Here is a 22,096-nt window from a genome sequence, read left to right on the forward strand (position 1 = left end):
CCCAACAGAGGAGCTAGAGAAAGTTCTCAAGGAGCTAAAGGGATCTGCAACCCTATAGGTGGAACAACATTCTGAACTAACCAGTACCCCGGAGCTCTTGACTATAGCTGCATATGTATCAAAAGATGGCCTAGTCGGCCATCACTGGAAAGAGAGGCCCATTGGACACGCAAACTTTATATGCCTCGGTACAGGAGAACGCCAGGGCCAGGGTAGGGAAGTGTGGGGGGGAGGGTATGGGGGACTTTTGGGATAGCATTGGAAATGTAATTGAGGAAAATACGTAATAAAAAATATTAAAAATTAAAAAAACAAAGGTTTTCTGAAAAACACGTTAACAAGATTGTCAATAGTATATACATTTTCATAACAAAATGTAAATATAAAATCTATGTCACTTTTTGTGTGTTCCTGAAATTTAATAGCTAAGCTGTATATTGGCATATTGATAAGAATTAAGTTCTGATAGGTGAATTGAGCTATAAGTAAAAGTATGAATTGGAGAGATTTGTAAATTAAGACCTTTCTGTTGCATATTTTTCAGAAAGTGCATACCATGAAAAGTTCTTCACTCATTCTTTCTCTTACATAGACCTATACCCTTGGGAAGTACATCAGGATTGGTGCACCTGCCTAGCCATCAATCCTGGTTTTTATCCCTAGCAAGAAAATGTAATTAATTAAGTAAGTAAACAAATGAAATGAAGGGCCAGTAAGATGGCTCAGCAAGTGAAAGTGCTCGCTGCCAAGCCGGGTGACCTGAAATTGATCCTCCAGAGCCCACGTGAGGGAAGGAGAAAATTGATACCCATAATTCATCTTCTGACCACCAAATGTTCAACATGGTATAGATGAACTAAGATAGAGACATACAAAAATTTAAAAATAGGTAAATACCTCACAGTGTAATGGATTAAATTTCTAAATATTTCAAGAAAATTAGAAGCATGCATATGAAAAATAGATTCTGACTCAGAGAGCCAGTCAGCATATTTCTCACTGTTTGTCTATCAGACTTTCCTGAGTCCCCTACCTGGGATGTTCAGTGCATTAATCACTATGTGGTTCATCATTTTGTACACAAAAATTACAATGAGTACTTACTGACTACTTACTGTGTTACATGTATTTATTTGCTGGGCATCTGCTATTCTTGAAAAATACATTTACCTGAAAAAGACCATAATTTTATGCATCCTGGATTTTGAGATTCAAGAATTGAGATTTCAGTAATGGCTTCCTGTACTTCTACAAAGCACATAGTAGCATGCATTAATATCCAAATGAATAAGAGGGTAATGGGAGAATAATGAGACGTTATTCATGATCCTTTCTTTCCTTTTTATCATCATTTGCCAGGTATAAGTTTGCTCAATATCATAAGATCCAGAGTGGAATTGGTATAAAAAATCACATTCTGCACTTTATATAGATATCTTACACTGTACGAATGATCCATGACTCATTCTTGAGCAAACAGTGAGAATATTAAATACACTTCATTATCACAACCACAAGCAAAATAGCTACTATCCTTTAAAATGTAATATCTGATTATTACCTAGAAAAGAAAATTACACAATTTGAATCAGCAGCCAATTTTTTTCTATATTGTAAGATGTGACTGTGCACAATCAGGGCATTATCAGAATCTAAAGAGAAAGATAGTACACAAATTTTTTTTATGTCTCAATTTTGTCCCAATAAAAATTAGATAGTCAAAATAATTTAAAATATTTATATTGTTTAATATTCTTTATTTGACTTATTATCAAATAATATATATACTATGTAGAGAGAGAATATACATAGTAGATATAGAATATATATGTATACGTATATATGTATATGTGTGTGTATATATATATATACACACATATATATATTAATGACTAACACTTCAAAAAGGCACAAACGTAACAATGAAATAAACCTATAGGAAAGCATATGTTAAAAGGTTAGTAAAGGGAAGACACACAATTATTGGCTCTTTGTTGTATACTATATACTAACCATCTTTATATTTTCTGTTAATTTCTTTTCTCATAGCATATATATGACCTAAATTATATTTTAAAGAGGACAATTGACTTTAAATTTTAGTATTAGGCCAATTTTATTTATCTATATTACAACATCCAATACCAAGTTAGCTAACCAATAAGTTTCCTACCAGATATGTAAATATTTTCTGTCATAAAAAAACATAATTTAGGAGAAACAGTAAAACTACTTTTCTTGTTTTAGAAAACATATCTGGCTCTATATCTGTGAGCATCAAAATCATTGAAAACTATATTTAACACTAGGATCAATAGAATATTGTTCATTCTAGAAGGTTTCTGTGTCTTGCCAATTTATAGATTTTATTTTGCGTACAGTTCTGTATTAAATTCATTTTAATGTGTCTTTTAAACATGTAGGTATCAACATGATATTGCAGGAGATTAGAAGAACCCCTCCATAGTATTGACAAAGAGGCGAAGGACAGCATAGGTGGAATCATAGGGTGTCTAGAATTTGTTCCAAAATATTCTGTGGCAGGGAAGCTTCCATCAAGAAAAGAAATGTCTTAGTCAATGTTCCATTGTTATAAAGAGACACCATGACCAAGGCAACTCTTATAAAGGAAAGTATTTAATTGCAGCTTGCTCACAGTTTGAGGAGTTTATTTTGCCTATTATCATCATGGTAGAGGGAAATACAAAGGCAGCCCTTGTGCTGGAAGAGACGCTGAGAGTCTTAGATCTGGATCTTCAGGCATCAGAAGATGAGAAAGGGACAGTGGACCTTCCTTGAGCTTTTAAAACCTCAAAGACCACCCCCAATGACACGTCTGTCCAACAAGGCCACACCTTCTAATTATTTTCAAGTAGTACCACCCCCTAATGACTAGCCATTCAATATATATGAGAATGTGGCAGCCATTATTATTTAAACCAGAACAGGAGATAAATTTTTAAAGGCTTTGAGTTGACCGTTTGCTTAAGCTAGATGTTAGACATTCATTGTTGGCTTCTTTTTTCAATGAGTTTATGAATGTTTTACAATTTGGCAGTTATCCATTTGTGACTGCCCTACCTGGCCTCCCTGGCTTTTTTCCTGCCTTGTCCTGTGATTTTCATGTTCTCTCAGCTTTCTGCCAACATACATTGCCACAGGCTTCCTCTGTACTACCATTGCCCTTGGCTCAGACCTCTCTCTCTCCACTTGTCTCCTGTCTCTCCAGTTAGAGAGAGTTGTAGATCTTCTCTAACAGTGTAGCCATCATGTTTTCCTGGAATTGCCGCATCTTGACAGACTCTAGGTAGAGAGATGAGTCATCTTGGTCATATCTAATCCTTTATGTTAGTGGCATAGTAAAAGTTGGAGCCAAAGAAATGTTTCCACACCTTTGCTTTAGATAATACCAACCTCCCATCTCCATGTCCAGAAATAATACACTGCCCACCAGGGAGAAATCTGTCAGTGACATTTTAATCCATCAGTGGCAAATGGTCAGGGTAAATCAAGCATGCAGTTGTTTTTCTGCTCCCTCCTATGTTGCTAAATTCACAATTACATGTGTGATTAAAAGTTGAAGGGAGGAGCTGCACAGATGTCTTTTATTATTTATTTATATTTACAATGTTCCTGTCCCAGTTTCCCCTCTCCAAACTCTCTATCCCACCCTGCCCCCTGCTTCTATGAGGGTGCTCCTCCACCCACCCATTCACTTCCTCTATCCCACCCTAGTATGCCCCTCCAAAGGACCAAGGTCCTCCCCTCCCCTTGATGGCATCATATGCATATGCATATCTGCTACATATGCAGCTAGAGCCATGGGTCCCTCCATGTGGACTCTAGTTGGTGGTTTAGGCCCTGGGAGCTGTTGGTTGATATTGTTGTTCTTCCTATGGAGTTGAAATCCCCTTCAGCTCCCTCAGTCCTTCCCCTAAATCTTCCACTGGGGTCCCTTTGGACTGAAAGCAACCTCATCTATATTGGTCAGGATCTGGCAAAGCCTCTCAAGGGACAACTATACCAGGCTCCTATCAGCAAGCACTTCTTGGTGTCAGCAATAATGTCTGGGTTTGGTGTCTGCAGATGGGATGGAGCCCTAGTTGGGGGCGCGGGGGGGGGGGTCTCTGAATGATCTTTCCTTTAGCCTCTGCTCTACTCTTTGATCCTGCATTTCCTTTAGATAGAAGCAATTCTGGGTTAATGTTTTTGAGATGGTGGGTGGCTCCATCCCTCAATGGGGTGGAGGTGGGGGCTACCAATGTCTTAACCATCCAGATCATTTACTGCTATTGCAAACAATGTGGGTTTGGTTCCAAAGACCCAGATGTGGAAGATCACAACTACCTATAACTCCAGTTCCAGAGATTCTGAAGCCATCTGGACTCTACAGGCATCTGCACCCATGCAGTGCTCATAAACTCATGCAGGCGCACTCTCATTCATATAAATAAAAATATTAAGTAAGTCTTTCAAATGAGTTCAAGGAGGGAAAAGAAATCAGAAGCAGAAGGTGTCAAACTGGCATCCTTAGAAACTTCTTTTAGTAGCTGCTTTTGATTGGTGCTAACCTTGTCACTGGAAAACTGACTTTAACAATGCCTGAGGCTATGCTTAGAGTAGAGTATGAAGAATAGAAAGCTCGTTATCATGCTAGGCATGAGCAGATTTTCAGAAGTACTCACTGACCTTTGGTAGTTTCTATCTGGAGTAAAGATTATTTTCGGCATGAATCAAACCTTTTAACGATAAAGTTAAGCTGCTGTCAGGGTTGTTTTGCAAACATAAATGAGAAAATTAAATATGTCATTCTTAAATACGGTTTTTATTTTAGGACCTATTATTCTCACATGAAGTCTTTTGTGAAGAGCAAAGAAATATGACTTACACTAGTCCTGAAAGTTGTTAAAGCAAAATAATAATACTGTATTTTATTTTTCTTAAAGAGTATATATATATATATATATATATATATATATAATAATCAAAATGATCAATTGAATTTTAAGCAAATACAAATTAGCATAAAATTTACCTTCATAACAATAAGGTATGAAGCTCAATTATAACACTGTATGATAGTAAAGAAAAAATAAGTAGAGAGGTAGCACAAATGCAAAAACCAGTGAGGACATTATTGTGATGAAATATGGTTTTTACCTTAGGTTCACTTTAAAAACCATTTGTCTCCGTATTTTATGTATGCTGTTTTTATGCACTGCTCAGTGTTGACAGTATTATTTTTATAAGCATATATCTACCTTTGAAGTGAGACAGAAAAAAAGCCTTTCATACCAACATATTTGCTAGCAACATATTCAACCTTAATCATCAAAAGCACGTTGAAGTCTAGTCTTACAGCTAAGTGCAGAACACTGACCTGGTCCTAAGGTTTGAGTGTGATACAGCAACATAAGTGTATCTGCCTAAGGACTTCTCAGTGAACCGAACCAGAGGGACTTCTAGGAGGTGGTGGAACCTTGTTGAGGTGGGGTGCCATAGAAAATAGTTAAGTGTTGTTGTGAGATCCTCAGAGAAGCTGAGAACAGTAGGTACCCTAAGCCCTTTTCCTGTTTCACATCTAGGCTGTAAGGAGGTGGGCACCACATATCTCTCCCTACTTACCAAAATATGATGCCTTGTAACTGGCTCAAAAGCAAGGGGCCAAGTGGCAAGAACTGATATTTCAATAATAAAATAAACATTTCTTCCTTATCAATGCTCTCATCTTGGTTATGTGTTATAGAAAAAAAAAGTGGTTAACAGAGTTAGCAGTCAGGGCTCTGGTTTCAATTTCCAACACACAAGCTAATTGAACCTGAGACTTTAATACACACACACACACACACACATATATACCATATGGAGGACAGAGGACTGTTTTATTTTAAGGAGGAAAGGAGTTTTCTTATCCCACCTCTATCTGGGTTCCAGGATACAGGGTGGTCTTCAGGCAAGGACATTTATCTGTTGAGACCACCCTGCCCATTCCCTTTTGATCTCTGCATATTTCTCCATCAGAGTCATCTCTCCAGTGCTTCTGATGCTTCTGATGCTGTCAGGACAACTAAGTCAGGCCTTCACTTAGCATACTTCAAAAAACTGAAGCCTGTCTCTCTCCGCTGGAACTCTGTGTGCCCAATTTTAAGCCTTTCTTTTTGTGCTTAGCCCCTAGAACCCATAATATAGTTGATGTAATTGCGATTAGTGCTTACTTTTTTCTCCATCTACTTAAGGATATGAATTAGCACTTTATTGTGTGATAAATGCAAACTACTTTAAAGGGTACCTGTGACTGATGAATTATTAATGAAAGAATGAATCTGTAATTAAAATAGCTAAACATTGCTAAATACTTAATTTTGTACCAAACACTGTTCTCATTAGTTCGTGTTTACAGATTCATATGATGTGCACAGTAACCTCTGAGGTCAGCAATTTTATCAACCCATCATACAAATGAGGGGATTGAGGTCCCGGTGCCATATTAGTTGCCCTGGGCAGCTAAGGAGTGTCAGAAGCTGCATGCTAATAGAGGAAACCTGAGACAAGAAGTACGATCTTCTAAGTGGCTTGCCTCTAGTTGAAGAAAACAAATGTATATTTTCATAAGCAAATGGCTCTCAACCTCATAGTATCTCTAGACTTTTGAAAAGTCATGCTCCACACACCTAGGAAACAATGTCTTCCTGCAGCAGCTTCCCAGGTGGCATGGTAGAGAGGCTACTGGATTCTTTCTTACTGTCTCTACTGTCATCCTAATGACAGCCACTCAGATTGTCATTTGAAAAACTCTTCAGCGCCCCAAGCTGTCAATCTCTTCGTACTAAAACGTGGGTTTGGGCTATAAGCTATTAAATGTCTTTCTCTCTCAATTCTATGGTTCTGTGAAATGTCTTTTTGCTCTCAGATGTGCAAGTGAGGTATTGGGAAGTAGAGAGAGAGAGGAAAAAAAATAAAACCTTTGCCCTACTGATAGCTGGTCAAATCCTTTCTATATTTGAACCCTAGTAGAAATTGCATGGGGTTCTTCAATGAATAGAAATTAAATGAAAGTTGAAAAGACATTGAAAGGAGAAAAATACTCCTTTTTCAGAATTCACAATAGCCTGACAGTTTCGCTACAGCTCTGGGCTCTATTGACCAGACTAAAATTTTTTTTTGCATTTTTAACATGCCCAGCACACAGTATCTTAGATTTTTATTTCAAAGCATGACTTATTCTTCTTTCTCATTTTTTTCTCCATTTACAAGAGTATCATCTCCCTGTATCCTCTTAGTATGGATGAACTACACAACACTAGGCCCACAGTCTCTGTTTTTTTTTTAATTAATTAATTAATTTGGTACTTACTCAGTAAGACTGCTTATTCTCTAGATTTCAGCCATTTTAAATGAGACTATTTCAGCATCTGGCCAACCTTGAATTTATTGTTCTATCATCTTAAAAGAAAACAAAATTGGAAAGGGTCTCCATGTTTTTCTGAATGCCTCCTTGCTGTGGAAAGTCAAATGATGGAATCTTTTAAAATCAATCTAGAAGTTCCTCAAAGGATGTAAGTAGGGTGAGAATTTCCTTAAGATGCTATAATCCTCCTCCCAGGAAGCTATCAAAGAAAAACGCACCAAAGACAAACTTGTGAGGTCCTGACAGAGGTTTTCGTGGTAGTCAGGATGTGAAAATTATCACATGAATTGATGATTGCATAAATAAAATATGGAGGAGCTGCTAAATAAAAATTGCTTGATGAGAAAATGGAATGAAGTAATGATTTACAACATAAAGGAGTTTTGAAAATTTATGCTGAGTGACAAAAGCTGATAACAAAGGGGGACATGTAATTCCATTTATAAGAAAAGTTTAGAATAAGCAAATCTATAGAGAAAGAAATGAGCTAAGTGATTGCCTAGAGCAGAGATAAATTGAGGAGAAATGAGGAGGGAGGGCTAATGAAGCTGGGGGTTCTCTTTTTGTGGTGAGGAAATTGGTCTACAATTAATTACAGGGGTGAGTTGTGCAAGTCCCTTGATATATTTTTCTAAAAATATTGAATTATAACTTGAAGGAACTTTATGGTACATGAATTGTACCACAGCACATATATACATGTGTGCATTATAACATATATGTATATATATGATACATTAGAAAACATATGTATATATATGAATATATATTTGAATATATAAAACTATATAAAAATATATACATATATATAGTTATTTGACCTCAATAATATTTGAATGAAAATGAACTTGGAAGCTGGTCTCTAATTTTGTTCCTGTCAATCTTCTATGCCAAGAAGGAAACTTTCCTCTGTTTTTTAGTGTATCTTCTTTGAGTTTGAAAAGTCACCTAGCCAAAGGCCTATTAGAGACAGAAAACACAAGATTCTTACTAGTATATTTAAATATTTGTAAACTAGCAGTTCCATTCAGAGAACATTATATGTTCTTTTAACAAAGGATAAAGAATTTCCCCTTCAAAACATGATTTTCTTTGGGCAACAGACTGGGATATTAGGGAGAATTCGCTGAACTTTTGACAATTTAATGACATCTCATCTTAAACGCTTCACATTCCATGGTAAGGTTTCTCTCCTCCACTGATACCTTACCTGGAAATGCGTACTTTGCTTTTAGACAGATAGGGAGATGAGAACATGTGTTGATTCTCAATTGTCTTTGCCGTAAAGTAATCCTTATGCCTAAACCTCATATTGTGGGGAGGTTCTTGGTTATCTCATTTGGTTTTGTTGTGTTTGTTGTGGTGAAGATGTTGTTGCTTAAAGAACTGACCATTTATTTGTTGTTCTTAAAGACTTATTTTTGGCTGGACTCACAAGCAGAAGCTCTCAGTGACAACGGCCTAGGTCTCTTAGCAATCTGTTCCTGGAAGTCCCCCTGAAGACCCCCCCCCCCACACACACACACACACATTGGCTTCCTTCATTCTCTTGGCCAAATGTTTAGCATAGTCAGCAGCCTCCTCCTTATTTTCCTTAATTAGTATGCTGGGATTTGTGTTGCAGAACTCAAGGAGTAGAAAGAATATCGGGTATTTAGTCCTAGCCTTTTACCTTCTTTGTTTAAGGGCTTTCTGACAGTATACTGTCAGACATCATCTTCTTTAGAGAAAGTGAATGCTTTCAGATTCTGCTACCTCTTTGGCTCTCTAACCACCTAAGTATCTGTCAATCTAGGAATCTCAATTCTGTTTCTTTGTATCTGTCTCTGTTCTATCCGCACCACCACCACCACCACCACCACCACCACCACCCCCCCACACACACACACACTAAGTAAGAACATTGAGATTGGTATCCACAATGAAACCCCAAACAGTTGTGTTGCAGGAAATAATAAAAAGAGCCAGCATGTTCTCCGCTTGAGCCAACAACTCTGCCCAGGCAGCCTGGCTGGCATTGCCCTCCAGTGCATGGCCCACCTGTTTTGATCTAGTGGAGACTCTGACTCAGTGCTCCATAGTCTGTCCACCCAGCTTGCTAAGTTCCTACTGGTGGGTCACTACTATGCCAGCCCCATGTTTCAAAACCCCCACTACCTTTGTGGTACACTTCAGGCAAACACACAGTTTGCCCTAGCTTTCTCTCTTGAACCCAGATGAGCTGCCAAGTAAAGGAAAACACAACACAAACTTAGTCCAGAAACAAGGGTAACTCAATTGCTGAGAGCAACAACTAAAATCCAGCTTGTAAGCTATATTAAATCTAAATCCTCTCTTGGCAAATCCTGAAACCGGGAGACACTCGTAAGTACATCTTGTCCCATCCAAAAGGACCGCTCTCCTGATTCCTCTCTTCCTCTGTCCAACCCGGAAGCCCCGCCTACACGCCCAATGATTGGATCCTTTATTCATTACGGGATTGATTCACAACAAGTCACCTGACTATAGGTAACTCACTCCTTGTCTGCTGCCCCTCCCGGGAGATCAGAATTAGCATCAAAATACAAACAGCACCAGGCTCATCCACAGCCCAGTTGTTATTGGTCTATAAGAATGCCTCTTACTCACCCCTCTTCAGATCATACTGGTCTGTAAGAATGCCCTTGGTGTTTATGGTTAAAGAGCAGATATGCACTTCTCTTAGAGGACTTGTGAAATCTATTTAAACTAGAGTTGTTTACCAAGTTTTTAACCTGATGAAGTTGTAATGAAGTGATTTAATTTTGTTTTCTCTTGGTAAAGCTGGGAATTGAATGCAGGACCTTGAACACATAGGCAAAGTTATGGTGAAGCTTATTAATGACTTTACTGATATTTTTAAGTAATTATTGAATTTTACTTTTTGAAATAATTTTTTTAGAGATTTAAAAAAATTGGGGGTGTGGATGCTTTGATTTCATATATATCTGTGTACCACATATGTACAGGGATTGGAGACCAGAAGAGAATGTCAAATCCCCTGAAACTGGAAGGAAGAACCATTGTTACCCACCATGAGGTGCTGATAATCAAACAAGGAAAACAGTCAGTTCTCTTAAACACTGAACCCTCTCTCTGGACCACCCCCCCCTCCCGAAATAATTCTTAATAAAGAGGGGAGTACTTCGCAGACTCAGTTGTGACATTTGAAACTGCATATTGTACTCTCCATTCTCTGGTGACTATTCTTAGCCACATAATAAGAAAGGCATTATATTTTTATGTATCTTTGTGGAGATACTACTGACCTACAGTGCTCTAAAGGTGATTTCCAATCGTATGGCTAATGCTAACAAACGAGTCAGCAGCAGGCTTCATACTTTCTAGTGTCTGTTCTCCAAGTCAGAACTTCAATGTCTTCCTCACCTTTTGCGACTGTCATTTACAGTCAGTATAGCTTTCCCTGACACAGGCCATCTTCAGTTTGCTAGATTTTTTTTTCCCCAGGACTGAGAAAGAATAAGATACTAAATGTGCTGCTAATAGTCCCGTCTCAGTGCCCACAGTGTAATCTCCAGACTCCCTATACCTGTAGGCCAAGAAGAAGAAAACATTTATGAACTACCCCCTTTCTTCAAACAGAATATAAGAGTGACAGTTACAAAGAGGCTATGCATCTCTTTAAAGTCTGCTCATGTTTTCCAAAGGATTTAGTGTACAGAGACTTTCTTTGAGGAAAAATGATATGATAAATTAAAACCACATTTTGATCAAAACAATCCTAGCCTTACAAGTGCTTCATAAAGTTGCCTGTCCCTTCATGTTTGTGTCTTTGCTTTAAAATATGTGCACATTCACATTGCAAATAGTCTGTGTGCTGGTGGATGTTCATTGGTAGCTGCCTGGTAGCTCTTGTCAAATATGGTAAAAAGCTATATTCCAGTAACAGACATGAAACCAATATTAGTTCATGCCGTGAGATTACTGGGGCAAATGCCAAGACAGTGACATATTATTTTTATTTACAAAAATTAGCCTTTTACACTGATTTATGCCTCTTCGATACCAGACTTTAAAAGCAAAAAATGTTTTTTTTTTTTCAGCCAACCATACAGTGAATCTGAACAGGTGGTTTTACAGTTAAGCTAATGTGAACTTTTTAATAAGCCATATTCAGCATGGGCTGGTAACTGCATACCTGGTAATGCATTCCTTCACTTTATAATAGTGCTTTAAGTACTCCACTGGAGTACAGCAGTGGATGTACAGAATTCTTAGTTACCATTCTGAGGACTGTGTGCATTATCTCAGCTCCGCCATCTCTACTGCTAGTGAGGAAAGCGCTGGGAGCCACAGCAGCTCCTATCAATGGGGAGCCATATTAATTATTTGAAATGTGCCTCGTAAGAGGAATCAACGGTGTTTATTACAAGTCGAATATTACTTGAAACGGGAAGGTTACTCTAACTGTTATCATAATCTATGTGTCATTAACTTTCCTTGTTTAGGAGAAGAGATTAACAACCCTGTAAATGGTTATAGTAAATGCGTGAAGTATAACTACATATTCCCCCATAGGAAGAAAGTGGTGGCTTCTCTACCTCTACCCAAGTCTTCTTTGTACGACGTTGCTTCAGAACATGAAATGACTTTGTAATTATTCTTTCTTGCTTCAGAATCCTAATTGCTTGCTGGATCTTCAGTACAAACGATAACTACTTTGAACATTAGACATTTTTTTCTAAATTCACTTCGTCTTCCTTCTCTTTGTGTTTATTAATGGGCATCAGGGAGGGCATAATTGTACTATGTCCCCAAGGCTGGCAAAATAACTGAACTTTTAAAAAATGCTCATTTAATTTTTCAAATCAACATTTGTATTTTTATTTATTAGATAAAATATAAGATAAAATATATTACAAAGACACGCGAGATGGGGAAAATGCTTTCTAAGAATAGAGAATGAACCCATCTACTTGCTGTGTGAATTTTGGCTAGTTCTTTCTTTTCCATCAAATTAAAACAAGCAAGTTAGAATGACTTTCTATTCTGACTGTGGGAGAAATGCCTTAGGGAAAAACGTGTGTGTCAGGGTTTTAGCATCCTAAGTACCATCCAGTTATTACCCGTCCATCAAGTGCCCATCTGAAGATTGCTTAGCACTTATGGGCAGTGAAATAAATACAACAGGCAATGCCTCCAATTCTGAAGCTCACGCTCTGGAGCCAGAATGCTGAAAGTTCACTTCTTCCTAATAACTTATAAGTTAAACTAATCAGATGGATATATGAATTTTGAGGCTCTCAATTCTTCTGAAATCCCAGTTTATCACTCCATAATTATCTATAATCTCACTGAAGGAAAAACAAAATATTAAACAAACACAACACACACACACTCATTTGTAGTCCCAGCAGTTGAGAAATATAGGCAAGTCATTCCTGACTACATTGCAAGTTTAAAGTCAGCCTGGGCCCCATAAGAAGGAAGGAAGGAAAGAAGGAAGGAAAGGAAACTCCCAACTAAATATATAAATCATCTTAAAAATCCATCTTGGTTAGAAAGAAAAATCATTGAATTGGCTGGTGTTTTGGTTTATGTTTAAGAAGATTATTTTTTAAGTTACACTGGTTTTCTATGTAGAATAAAAGTGTTAGAACGTGGTAATAAAATTTAAGTTAAAAGAAAGCTATAATGTGTTTATTCATTTAGTGTGTGTATCCGAACACTCGGGCCATGTCTATTGAGATTCAATGTTGAAACAGCTTATTGGAGTCATTTTTCTCCTCCACCATGTTGGCCTAGGGATCCCGACTCAGGTAGTCTGCCTTGGTAGCAGGTACTTTTACCCACTGAGACATCTCATGGTCCCTATGATGTCTTAACATTTTCTCTTGTGTTCACAGGGCCAATACATCATGGACAAGTCTCCTACATCTCTCCACCAATTCACCTCGACTCTGAACTAGAAAGACCCCCTGTCAGAGGTGAGTTTTCTTGACTTGAGGCAAAAGAAGCAGTGTTCAGTGCTGAGTAAGGGGAATGAATGAAACTAGATGAGGTTGTAATATGCATTCGCAGTGCAGTACCATTTCAAAAATGAAAATGAAAAGTAGCATGTGAAAAAAATCATACGTATAAACAGAAGCATGAAATACTGTTCCAAGAAATAGATGAGTCCATTTATTCAAAAACTATGTATCCTAGGGCATTGAAAAGAGGACTATTTGAATTCTTTTCAGGGTGACAGATCACCAGATCATTGCTCAGATTTATTTTTCTGTCATTGAATTTTTTTAGAGTAGGATACTTGCTTGTAATGTCATAATCAAAGTCACAGTGAAAGAATTTTTCCTTGAAGATTATTACTTTAATGAATAATTTTAAAAGTCTTTGTGATGTCAATATAATTGTTGATCCATAAAATCATATAAATTACAGCTATCTTACATGGATGTCAACAAAAGTCACTATTCACTTGGAAATATTTTTATTACTAAGGCACAATAGAAATTGAAAGGTAACATTTATTAGCAGGATATGTAAAGCCAGAATTCATTTTTTTCTGTTTTTAAGGAAATTCCAGTCCCTAATCTTCAAAATGTTTTATAGTGTTCAAACCTCATGTTCCACAGTCATGCCTTCCAGTTTTATAACTAACAAGTATATGCAGGTTAATCTTTTGGTCTTAAATATGGCACATTTTCTAATAAACCCATCAGTGGTTTGGCAAAAGTCAGTAGGCGTGCATTTATTTTATTTTTTTATTTTTATTTTTATCTATTTATATTTTTTTGTGCATGACTTCTGTGTGAGCATTTCCTGCTGGCACAAGTCTCTTATCTTTTGTGCATCCTGTAAGGTTCTAGTGGACTAGGAGGTTGTGCATTTTCCACCTGTCTGGCAGAGTTCCATGATTTCCAAAGAGTCATTCTATGCCCAAGTGCCTTGGTTATTTCCCAGGAGACATTGTATTCTATTGGCAAGGGTGTGTGCTTTTCTTGCTTGTCTGTTTGCTCCTGGAGGACATATTGCCCTAATTACTATATCCCAGCCACTGGTCTGAGCTTGGTCCGTAGTGGAAAGTACCCCAGTGATTTCTGTCCAAATGACCAGCCATGAAAAGTGATGGAGTAAACACTGCTGAAAAAAATTTTTTTTTCTGTTCTTCAAGAGAAAAAAATACAGGGAACATAAGGGAATCCCATGGGAGATGGCACAAAGAGCTAACTCAGAAAGTATGAGGTTTTCTTTGTTCTTAAAAGAGCATGAGGGAAGGGATGGTTAGAATGATGAAATGTGACAACTTTTAAAGGATTCCATATCTTATACCAAAGAGTTTGTACCTTGTCCAGAGAAAAAGCCCTTTTGGGGTGCTTCCTCTAAAATGAATAATGTACCATAGTATCAGCTCTGGAGACAAGGATAATCTCTGTGACATCAGGGTAGATGATGAGCTAGCTGGGAAAGGTGTTGGCAAAGAAAGGTGACTCTCAGTAATTAAGATAAAAGATGATGGCACACTTAACTGGAATTATTCCTGATGAGAGGATCTGAAAAATATTGCTAGAGGCTTATATCTGACTCAATAGCAAAGGGATGGGACAGAGGTGCCTCTTATGTGGCTGTGTTGATTGTGTCAAGCTAAGGTAGCTTGAATGTTGATATCTTTTCCAGTTCCAAAGTTGAAATTTGAAATTTAACCCTGAGTGCAATAGCTGTAAAATAGAGCCTTTACTCTCCCTGATGCTTTGGTGCTAAAATAAAAGGGGAAGAAACTAGGTAGGTGCTGTATTGGGCTCCTTCCCTTCCATGTGAAGGTGATCATCTTAGCTCCAGAGAACAACCTTCTTACAACGCTGAGTCTCACAGCCTCTTGCTCTCAGATTTCAGAGCTTCCAAATCTGTGGGGAAAATATATTTTATCTTCTTTTTAAATTATCCTGTCTCAAATATTTTGTTATAGCAATGCAAAGTGATAGAGATACCTGGTGAGAACAACAGAATCCCTCACCAAGAGAAGGCATGAATTTGAATTGATATGTTGATATTTGTACATCCTCATTATTAGAATATGGTTCTCACTAAGGCTGAAAGACTATTTACATGAGTACTTTATCATAATATTCCATTCTTTAGATATGACCCCAGTATAATTTGAGAAAGAGTATTTAAATAAAGTCATGGCTGGAGTGGATAAGGAATCTACTCCAAAAAGTGATAAATCTAGACAGCAAACATAGGACCACAGCGATGATTGGTTGGACTGACTTTGTGCTGAGGTGTGCTTAGTGGTCAGCACTCTGGCTGGATTTGTAAGGGAGTGTGTCACACAATTTTGACACTTGTCTTGCTGTCATATAAGGTAGTGGCCTCATGTCTCCTGTTGATCTCCAATCTTGTCTACCACCTTCACTATCACGGCAGAAGGGAGTCCGAGTAATGGAAGGACTTTCATTTGGCTGAGCCTCTCCTTGAGTTGTGCTAGTTGATGTCTTGCTTGTCACAGAAAGTCATGTAGCCAACCTCAGACTTCAAGAGAAGAGGTGAATTATTTTTTTCTGAGGGAAGACTCACAAAGAAGTAGAATTTAAGACATTTGTAAAGCCATGTATAAATGAAATAAATCTAGCATGACTCTGAAATGTTTGATGTGGAAGCTTTAGGCACTCTTGCTTTGAGTGTCTTTAACCACCTCACAGACCTAAAGGTGGAATTTAACACGCTTGTGAGGAGCAGGGACATGGAGCAGAGTGACATTTGGTAGGTCTTGCACAATATAAAGCTATTACTGCTATTTGAGTTCATTGCAGCAGTGTATAGGGAAAAAAATTGGCTTTGGAACGAGGTTGCTCTGCCATCTCTCCAACATAAACTACTAGATCAGTGTGTCAGGCTTATCAGAAGGAAACAATACATATTAAGTACCTGGCTCATACCAGACCTTGAGAAATTCACAGGAAAGTAGGTCGCCATGGTCAAGAACCTGGATTTCCAATGGCGTCCCTTTCATATTGATGAGTGGTTTTGAGCTGAAACAGAATGAACAATGATCACTCATAGCCATAGCCACTGATGCTTAATATTTATGTCAGACTGTGTAGAGTTTGACATATATTTTTATATAACTTTAAAAAAAATTAGTCAGAGTAACTACACCATGAATTCTCTTCAACATGGTTGCCTAAACAAGACCCAAATAAAGAAGGCATCAATAGGCATGCATAGTCATAGAGTGACTGTCTTCACAGTTCCCGATGCTCACACAATGCTCAACATGAACTGACCCACAGACTCTCGGCCATTTGCATTTATAGTCACTACCTCATGTAAAACAACCTTTGGTTTGTTTTACTAAGAAGTAACATTTAGGAGCTGCACAGATGATTCAGTGGTTAAAGCACCTGACCCCCAACTGTAAAGATGAGGTTTCCAGAACCTACAGAAAATCTACAGATAGGCATGGTGATGTGTTTGTAATTCCATTGCTAGACAGCCAGGGATGGGAGATCTACAAAACAACCTGGCTAGCCAGACAAGGCAGATGGTAAGTTCTGGATTGAATTCAGAGACTCTGCTTCAGTGAATAAGATAAGAGTGGGACTGACAAAGACTTCCAACCTCTACCTCATGCCTCCACACATAGATGCACTGCACACACACATGCCCACATTTACATGCATACACACATGCCACACACAGAATCCAAGAGACAGTTTAATTAGAGAGGATTAAGAGAAACTATCAAAATCCTATTACATGAAAAGGTTGCATATTTTCAAAGACTGACATTTCATTCAAGGACAGATATTAGAAAGGACACTGAGATGGTATAACACGATCATTAGTTTCTAGTTTCAAAGTATTTCTACTCAGCTATCAAATGTTATACTCAATGATGATTTTTGAATAGACTGTATACTAATACTGATTTCATGTACAGTCAAATTATACATCTTTCTCCATATTCATATTCTTCTGTTAGTTGAGAGGGAAAAGAGAGAGGATGATGGGAAAGAATTTCTCTTGCATGTTAGAGATTTATATTTGGCTTGAGATGGCATCAGGTTTTTTGAATATGTGGAATGCTATGTATTTTTGTGAGATTATATAACAGTTTATATGATCCACAGGTAAACTAATATCGGCTAGCCAATTAGCTTTTATTTCTCCTAAATTCTATTATAGTTTTGTGTATATTGAACACAGAAAAACTATTTCAATGGTCTGATTGTTCCCTCTGTTTTCTTTATTTCCTTTCTGCATCAGTTTCCCTACTTAATATACATGATAATGAAAACACTATGCTTTACACACACACACACACACACACACACACACACACACACACACACACACACACAGAGTAAACATATGTACACGGTTCCATCTGTTTCAGATTGTCACACCCCTCTCTTCATTCTGGCTTAATGATGATTCAGTTTGGGTTTGGTTCATGAGTCCAACTGTCTGTCCTGTGCACTGTCATTCTTTATGAGAATGTATGGCATTTCTCTGCTTGCTTTTCAGATGTTCCTTTTTAACTCTGTGCAGCTGAATTATACCCAGTATTTTCTTAGGAACCCAAAAGAAAAAGCGTAACAACTTACAAAACCCTCTTTAGTAAACTGTTGTACTCTCTATGGCTATAAAGTAGCCATCGAAAATAAATTCAGTGGCACTTACCCACTAATGAGTAAATTTGAGAGTTTCTGTTCTTTAAGTCCAATGTGACCATACATGGCATTTGGTCACATAATTTATGCCTGCAATGACTTTATGTGCATTCTTCAATTTACAGATTTTATTACTGAATAGGGGTGTAAATTCCAGTAGTTTACTAGTGCATTAATGTCACAATACATTACAAGGTAATTAAGCAGAGAAGCCACTATAAATAGAAAAAATAGTCACAGCCTTCACCATAAACTACTTAATAAAAACAAGCTCCTGAATCAGCATTCACCATTACACTATTTTTTCTTGACATATGTCTCATTAATCAGTACTTCTAAAAAAAGAAAAAAGCTTTGTCTAGAAGCACTATTGTTTTTAAACCATTCATTATTAAAACATTTGTTACAATTTGTAGTCAACTTAATGGAATTCATTATATATGTATATCTGCATAGAAAATATGTGCATGCCTTTGAGACACATTCCCCAATTTTATACAAGTGAAAGTGAGAGAAATACTGGAGCCTTGGATATTTTGTGACAGATGTGTAAATTGTAGTTCCTAGGAGGATTCATTAAGAATCCCAGTTTTTGGCGTTACAGAGATAGTTCAGTGATTCAGAGCATCGGCTTCTATTCTAGAAGACCCAGGTTCCATTCCCAGCACCCACCTGGCAGCTTCAGCCGGTAGCTCCAGTTCCAATAGACACATTGACCTCTTATATGGTCCCCAATCCTTCTTCCCAGTCTTTGTTTTGCCTCCAAACTTTTCATTTGCAAAATGTCCTCCCTCAGAATCATGTGTGTGATGAACAGCATCACCCAGGCAAGGAGCTTGTGGGAGACTCTGTGAAGACTCTGGAGTCAGAATCCGAAGCAGAAGCTTATGGAATCTGAGGTTCCTGTGTACCTGTTAGGGCAAGTTCCACAGTTGATCCTTTGTTTACAAATGTCTTTGATATTTTATTGTTGTCATATTCAGTTTTGTAACAACCTTAACAGGGATTATTCATATTGAAACAAGTAATTGGGGTCCAGAGTGGAGTCTTTTAAGTACAATGGAGACTTCCTTGCCTCATGAGGGCTTTACCTCAGGAGTTAGGGTGCCAAAGGCTTCCTGGTTATAGGGAAACATTGACTAGAGTTTGGAGGTTGGAATTTTAAGGATAAGAAGGGCAGAGTTCCTGGCAGGGGTCCAGCAAATGCAAGGTGCCATAACACTACTAGTCTGAGGACTTCCATTGGAGGTAGGGCACAAACTGGGGTGAGGCATGGAGGCTGGGGATCAGTCTAGTTGGCCTATAACCAGGCATCTGGGGGTGACAAAGATTCTCCTTCAGGCATTTTTGGTATTTGTCCAGGACAGAACCAGGGACATTTCGAGACAGACAAGAATTGAAGTGCCTAGCCCTAAACTCTCTGGCCTTCTGTTCTCACCAACATCAATGGCAATTGTACTTAGAAAAGTCTACGTCAAGTTAAAAAGAAAAAAAAAAAGAAAAAATAAAAAAACAAGACAAAAAAAGCATAAATTTTGGGCTCTTCCTTTTGTAATATAAACAATAACAATATTTTTAATATTTTGGATATTTTTACCTATAAAAATCTTGTTAGCTATTGAGTCAATTCTGCCTTCCAGGATGATGGTTAGCAATGATCATACTGCCTTTGAAATACACACACACACACACACACACACACACACACACACTCGGTAGGATCTCAATACATAGTAATGAAGTACACTGCATTTTTAAAAGTTAAGTTGCAACTTGCATTCTAAGAAAAAGGCCAAAAGGTTTACTTACATTTGAATAGAATGTTTATTTTTAAACATTTTTTTCCTGCAATAAACTCAGTAAGATAATCATGGTTCAATGGGCACATAATCAATGGAGTAGAATAATGCTAAGCATTAAGTTCCATGTGTGAATTAAATTACAATGAGCAAATCCACACACTGAAAATATTTTTTAAAGTTCTAAATAAGCAGATGGTGCCGCCTGATGCATTCACGTTAAAAATAGTCTTGAGCCAACGGTTTAGCATCACAAATTAGAGTCATTAACACACAGTATCATCCAGTGAAATGTAAAAAAATATATAAAAAAAATAAAAAATTTAGATTGATTAAAATAAAATTGGACTGTGACATCTGTCCTTCTTCCTCAAGCATTTCCAGGCCTGTTCTCTAATGGTCTATGATGGTGGTTCCCTAGCTTGCTAACCTGTACACACTGTAAAATGAGACATGAATTTCTTAGCCTCCTCCCCCCATTTTTCTCAAGAGAATAAATTGGAAGCTTGTAATATGGCCACTGAGGTCATGTTTATGTGCTCCAGACGTGTTACCACTCTCTCATGCACTTCTAAATTCCACACGATATTTGGGTTTTTTGAGAGGTGATATAATGTAATGCATACTGTGAAGGGCTAGAGAGCTACCTCCGTGGTTAAGAGCATTTATTCTTGCAGAAGACCTAGGTTTGATCACCAGCTCCTACAGGGGAGCTCACAACGACCACTAACTGCAATTCCTGAAATTTTGACACTACGCCGCCCTCCTTGGGTACCACCCATGCATGTGGTACACAGACATATGCAAGCAAAACAATCATACACATAAATAAATCTATCAAAACTGTCAAAAAGTACACGGTGAACATCTAAGATACAGGAAGAGAGCGTAGCTTACTGTTAATGTTAAAGTAAGCCTGTTTCAATTCGCATGGCCCTTGGCTCAAACATAGGAAATGATAGCACACTGTGTCTCATGTAGTCTCAAAATTATCCCACGACTTCTTTCTTCAGATTTGGCATCACTTTGACATTTATAGTCTTTAGTACAGAACCATCCTACTATATATTTGTAATTAAATTTGGATTGAAATTAATTGAAATGAAATTTTACACATAATGATAAAATAGATTTTTATTCACTTTTGTCCGAAGGGGGATCTTGTAAGCTGATTATAACATGCTTCCCAAACAGGTTGTATGAAACTCAATAGTTATCACTCAGAAAAAAAAAAAAAAACTAGTTTATCCGTCTGGTCTCTTGTGATTTATAACTAATATGCAGAGAAAAATTCTTAAAGAGAGCGACACGATGTGATAGTTTTCAAATTGGGGCTTTAGGCTACTTGTGTTCTCCTCAGCATTGAGCCCAGTGTGAAGGAAAGCAGAGTTTTGCCAAATGCTCCATAGGCGTTGGCTCAGTCAATGAAAATTTTGGTACCCATCAGCTCTCAAATACAGCCATGTCCTATGACACTCTGGCCATTGACCCCCAGTGTTATCAATAACGATCCTTTCTGTGGACTCGATTTTCTCTCATTGGAGCTATTCCCTGTGCACTTGGAATATCAGAAGGATTAAGCAACCTTCCAGCAGCCTCTGCCAGGTTGTTATCTGAACTTTGCCTCTCTGCCAGCTCTGTGACTCCTCTCTGTAGACTGCTCCTGGCCCAGCTTTCCAGAGATTGCTACAGTCATTGGTGGACCTTTGATCTGTTTGTCTCATTTTACCTTTATTCTCACAGAAAAAGTATTAGTAAAGTTGCTCCATTTCTGAGAGAAACTGTTTTTCAAGCTCACAAGTCTTGGCAATAAGGCACTGATGAGGACTAGCAATAAAAGCTAAAATTTACTACCCATGCTTGTGGGAAAGGTGTGAGCTATGGAAGCCAGGGCCACAGGAATGTTAGAGAACTCACTGTACAGCTGAGGACCATCTCCTAATCTATGTCAATCACATTGAAGCTGAATGTCCAAACAAAAATTAATTCACATATTTCTCCCAAGTGTATTTCCCAAATGAAGTCATCCATAATATTGTTTAGGACTTCCTGGAAATACCAGCTTTCTGAGTGGACCTGGTATGGGCACACCCATTGTGTGTTCCCTGCTCTGCTCTGCTCTGTGGGAGTTGACACTGAGTGTTAGTTCATTATTTTTGTAAGTCCATGAAGCAGGTTATATTACTGGTGTGTGTGTGTGTGTGTGTGTGTGTGTGTGTGTGTGTGTGTGTGTG

General features: G+C 37.8%; 1 protein-coding gene across 23 annotated transcripts in view; it reads left to right on the plus strand.

Moving 5' to 3' along the window:
• Adgrl3 (adhesion G protein-coupled receptor L3) overlaps positions 1-22,096 on the plus strand; it is a 762,557-nt gene that overhangs the window by 506,334 nt on the left and 234,127 nt on the right. For all 23 annotated transcript variants that reach the window (XM_029477382.1, XM_029477372.1, XM_029477362.1 and 20 more), the window contains one exon: positions 13,294-13,374. In XM_029477382.1, the coding sequence (XP_029333242.1) occupies positions 13,294-13,374 (81 nt within the window). The remainder of the gene's footprint in view (positions 1-13,293; positions 13,375-22,096) is intronic.

This window comes from Mus caroli, chromosome 5 (genome assembly GCF_900094665.2).
Source record: "Mus caroli chromosome 5, CAROLI_EIJ_v1.1, whole genome shotgun sequence".
Taxonomy (NCBI): Eukaryota; Metazoa; Chordata; class Mammalia; order Rodentia; family Muridae; genus Mus; species Mus caroli.